The sequence below is a fragment of the Carassius carassius genome, chromosome 38, assembly GCF_963082965.1.
Source record: "Carassius carassius chromosome 38, fCarCar2.1, whole genome shotgun sequence".
In the NCBI taxonomy this organism is placed as follows: Eukaryota; Metazoa; Chordata; class Actinopteri; order Cypriniformes; family Cyprinidae; genus Carassius; species Carassius carassius.
Window position 1 is genome coordinate 11,310,610 of NC_081792.1, and position 5,222 is coordinate 11,315,831.

General features: G+C 34.5%; 1 protein-coding gene across 1 annotated transcript; it reads left to right on the forward strand.

Annotated features, from left to right (window-relative positions):
* Positions 1–993: 993 nt before the first annotated feature.
* On the forward strand, positions 994–3,942 carry LOC132119010 (protein CIST1-like). The gene is made up of 4 exons (XM_059528751.1): positions 994–1,132; positions 2,296–2,589; positions 3,020–3,180; positions 3,433–3,942. The coding sequence occupies exons 1-4, from the start codon at positions 1,081–1,083 to the stop codon at positions 3,478–3,480; spliced, it is 555 nt and encodes a 184-aa protein (XP_059384734.1). The 5' UTR covers positions 994–1,080; the 3' UTR covers positions 3,481–3,942.
* Positions 3,943–5,222: the final 1,280 nt, after the last annotated feature.

Sequence of the window (5,222 nt, forward strand, 5' to 3'; positions counted from 1 at the left end):
TAGTTTTTTTTTTTTACTGATAGGCTACATAATATTTGTATTTTCAAGATTAAGACTTTATTGTTTTCATTCCAGGAAATATTAGAAACGTTTTTGAGTTTTTACTACAGTTAAAATGTGCTTTATTGTTCTCAGTTCAGGTTCAGGGAATATTAGTACATTTTTAATATACTGTAACACCTGGTTCATTTTTTTTACCTTGTTTACTTTGTTTAGTGTTTAAGTTCATTAACCAAATGTTTTAAATGAATTTTGCTTATGTAATGTTTGTCAACTGGAGGGATAGATCACCCCCAAAAAATTAAAATTTATTATTTTGGGTTGAACTACTGTATCCCTTTAAGCAATAATAATTTGTAAGTAAACAAGAGTTTACTGTACTGCAGAGACATATAATACTGCTATGTGAGATTAATTGGTTTGGTCACAGTTCAATCATTTAACTGTCACAAACAGTAGAACTAGATACAGTACATTTCAAACAGATTAACATATCATACTGTATAATGTATCCAACTTGCAATCCAGCTATATCCGCCTACATGCAGTCCATTGACATAACGCGAAATATATATAATAGTAAGCTATATAGCAAATCTCATCTGCTTGATTGTTTATATTGATATCGCTAGCTCTAAACAGCTAAATGCAGACAGTTAGGCATTAGCTATTATAAACATTAACATTATCATTTCTATAAAGCTGTTTTAAAACAATGTGCTTGTGCTACACTAATTAAATTAACATGACTACTATAAAAATACAAGTATAGACACTATTCTGTAAATGCAAACACTGTGTACCTTGTATAAATAAGCTGTTAGCAGATGTAATATTATACTTGATGTTTGCAATATGAGGCTGTCACTAGATTTCTATGACGTAATGGCAGGTTTACATTATACCAGTTCAAATACTTTTGAAAGAACTGAGCAATCATTCTCCCTTCCGGCTGACAGAAACCCCTCCTCCTGCCACACGTCTACATCCTGCTGTTCAGGATCTGCTGTGTGTTTGTGCTGGGAGCTCAGCTGTGCTTTACACCTGTGGGGTTTATTTCTATGTCATAGCATTGCTAAAATGATCTTCTCAGTAGTTATTTTCATACTTATTTCTGTTGCGGCACCAGAAGGTAAGACAAAATGCTTGTCATTTTTTAAATTACAAATGGCAAATTATTTATTTTTCCATTAAAAAATGAACTGTAAGTATAGTGTTTAATATGTAAATGAAATGTTTTGATATGTAAATGTTTATGTTTGTGCCATATTCAAAAGTCTTTTAGACAATCCAATTATTTATTATCATTTCAAAAATCAATTATCAATTATTTATATATTTTCAATGTATTATTATTATTATTATTATTATAGAATCAATCTGTTACTTGTGAAAACATTATTGCATTTAATCAGTTGACAAGTATGAATATAATACTTATATTATATATAAAACACATGCACTTTTTTAGTACTTTTACATAAACCTCATTCTTATTTCATTCATGACCTACGATATGCATCATTATAAGCTATTAGTTTATGTTAAAACTGTGTATTGTTTATATTCAATAAAAAAACATAAATCCTTAATATAGGCCAGCATTTTTTGTGTGTTATAAACATAATACAGTTTAGTTTTTACTGCACTTTCTGGTAAGTATTTACATGGCTGCCTGAATTTCTTGATTCTGATTGGTTAATCATGGCATTTCATGTCATAAAGTGGATTACTGATAATTGTCAAATTTCAAGTACAGGTGTGCTATTCATGTCTTTCATATATCAATCAGTCTCTTTCTTCTCACATAATAATAAAAAAAATTACACTCAAATCAGTTTATTTGATAAGTAGCTGAGAGGCATAATTTACAGTCAGCCGGTCGATATGAAAAAAAAAAAAAAAAAGGCTCCCTTCAGGGTTATACAAGACCATCGCCTTTATACTGTATACAAGAAATAGTTCACCCAACAATCATTATTCACTCACTCTGCTACTAATGTTATTGTTTGTTACACCGTACAAAATATGACTGGAACACTTTATATTATAGCTCTGTGTGAGAAACTACCCAAAATTTAACATCCAGATTACAAACTGACACTTTCATAAACTTGACACACATAGTCAGAGAAATGTCGTTATATGTCATTGTACAGAGAATAAAAATTATCCTTTTGTGTTCCACTGAACAACATGAGGGTGAGTAAAGAACGACATAATTATTTTAGAGTGAACTATTCCTTTAAATGTTCTGAATCTGGCAAATTCATTCATTTATTTACCCGTCTGCAGGTACTTCAACAATCCCAAGCACTGTTATGTCAGCTACAGAGACACAGCAGCCCAGCAGTTCAACAGTCCAGTCCACACACCCTCCAGATACTTCTGAGTCACAGACCACAACACAACCTATCATAGTTCAACAAACAACACAGATGGATGTCACAAACAACACTCAGACAGCCACTTCACAATCTACCTGGAACAAGACATCTGAACTGACAACATCCGAGCTGAAAATCACCGCCGTCAACTCTAGTGAAATGACATTTCCAGCAGAACCAAACAGCACAGCCAACTACACAGGTACAAGATTCAACAGATATTTAGACTGTGATAACTGAAGAAGAAAATTCACCTGCACAGCTTTCATAGCTGTGCTAGATTAGTCTAGCAATTCTTTTGGCAAGTTCAGAAATTAACAAGGGCTTGGGGCAAAAACGCCACCAAAATGAAGAATAATGTCCCCCAAACTTAAGATAGGGAGTAAAAAAATCTAATAAGTTAAGGTCTATTACAGCTGTCATGAATAAAGTGAAATTTTCTCTTGCAGTATGACATTTAAACTAGATTTACACTTTCACTTTCACTTATATATATATAATTCATAGGCTATTTCAGTTATGAAATTATGGCCTTTGGCTTTTGTTTTGTTAATGTTGCAAAACAAACACATATTTTTCTTTTTTCTTCCCAAGTTTGTAAACCTGTATGTGTTTGATTTGTCTCTGCACAGCTCTGGGAGACAGAAAAGAACAATATTTGGCAACAAATCCAGGGCTGGTTGCAGTGCTGTGTATTTTCTGTATTGTGGTGGCTGTAGTTGTTGTGGTTGTGATAGTGAAGACGGTTCGCTCCAGGAGACCACAGTTTGAGAGGCTTGATGATGTACCTATGGTAAGTCTCATTATATTTACAGTAGTATTTCTGCATTATAATCATAATTATGGGCCAAGTAGCATAGGTTTCTGCATTTTCTTCTGGCTGTGAGTTTTAGGCAGCCCACACAATGTTTGGCACACTAATGATGAAGATACTATGTTTTAGTTCAGTATAATATGTAAGGGTTATATTCTGACATTTTTTTATTTTGGAGGAAATACCAAAGTGACTTATTTGTGCTTATTTGATCCTTTTTTCTTTCACCAGGGCAAGGTAAATGAAGAAGCACCGTTTGCCCGCTACCCTCCAAAATAAATTCCGGTTTCTTATACTTGCTGTCTCAGTGACCAATGTAGCAATGCCTCTATTTAGCTTTTTTGGTTTTGAAACGAAATTTGCCTTTTTATCCTAAAGACTTAATGTGCAATACCCAGTCTATTAGTTTGGGAAATATAGTAATGTTGTGCTTCTTTTTTCCCTTAAAATACCACAGCCAATGACAAACTTATAGCGAAATGACGAAATCAAACTTTTTAAATCCTACATTTTTGTTTTGGTTATGCCAGTCTTCCCTTGTAAGCCTTTTTGATTTTGTTGATCTTTTGACAAAATCTGCTGAATTAATACATGCAATTTAAATGTAAATGTACACAATGAAGATTGCTCTGTTAATATTTGTGAAGGACTATGATGGAAGTGTGACTTTTCAGCTTGTCCTCCAGATGGCGACAAAATTGTTCACCAGCAGTTGTACTGTATTTATGATGTGGTCATAAAGACCTGGGCCCGTATTCATAAAGATTCTAAGAATCCTCTCAGAAAACTCTTAATTTAGCTTAAAAACTTTTACGTAGGAGTCTTAGCTTAAGAGCAATTCGGGACCGATCTGAGAGCAACTCTGAGTAAGGAAAAGACAAAAACTTTCATCTTAGTGAGGAGGCAGGGTTGACCCTGTTGCTATGTATGACACAATCTTTTGAAGACTGTGATTGGTTGGTTGTCCAAGAAAGAAAAAAAAAGAGTTATTTTAAGTATAGGGTCTATTCTAATTCTCAATTTGAATTTACATGCGTAATTTTTCCTATTTGACCGTTCTCTCTCACTCTCTCTCTCTCTCTCTCACACACACACACACACACACACACACACACACACACACACACACACACACACACACACACACACACACACACACACACACACACACACACACACACACACACACACACATTATATGTGTGTTTATGAATCCTTTTTTTATTTACCATGCTTTTAATTTCCTATAAGGTATTTGATTGGCTTAGAATGATAAAAATTGTTCTACTCTTTCCAATTACAGTGATTGCTGTTCTATTTAAGTGGCGGTTTGAATGTTGGTTTTAATGTATCAAACATGGAATCAAAACCAAGAAGGGCGAGAAAGCCAAACTGGACAGAGGAACAGTGTTTACTGTTAGCCCAGTTAGTGCATGAACACAAGGCCATTCTTAAAGGAAAATTTGGGCCAGGTGTCACAGCAAAGGACAAGAAGCAGGGAGCGTATAGCACAAACTATTAACGGTTCATTCCCCCTGCTTGTGCGCACCTATAAGCCTGCTATATTCATATATGCAGTTTTTTGAGCCTGCAAGGTGGGAATGTCCAGTGGAAACGAAATGAACTGCGACACAATAAGATGTTCTGAAAGTGCTGTAATTGTTTGTGTGATCACTCTGCTTATAGAAGGTTGTGACAGACCCAAATCATCACTATTGCATTGTTGCATTTTCCCAGTTGCCAAATATCATAATGTAGTAATTACTTTAATTTCTGATGCTATGGCATTTCTGCGCTGTGTCGGAGATGTTAGCACGTCTCTAATAAGATCAGTCACAAACATGATCCCTGCACGATCTAATCTATAGCGTCTTATTAACTCACTGTCATCCATTGTCTGCAACACATTTCTTCTGCCTCTTTCTGCCATTTTCTCCTCTGCTAAAGAAACTCTTAAGCCTCTTAAAAGTCCTCATCTGTGCTCCTAACAAGTTTGACCTTAAGACCTCTTTTAATGGTTA

What these genes read in the sequence shown, in the direction of transcription:
- LOC132119010 (XM_059528751.1), top strand. Translation starts at nt 1,081, where the DNA reads ATGATCTTCTCAGTAGTTATTTTCATACTTATTTCTGTTGCGGCACCA. An exon ending in CAGCACAGCCAACTACACAG is followed by an intron (nt 2,590 to 3,019) that starts GTACAAGATTCA and finishes GTCTCTGCACAG; the next exon opens with CTCTGGGAGACAGAAAAGAA. An exon ending in GGCTTGATGATGTACCTATG is followed by an intron (nt 3,181 to 3,432) that starts GTAAGTCTCATT and finishes TTCTTTCACCAG; the next exon opens with GGCAAGGTAAATGAAGAAGC.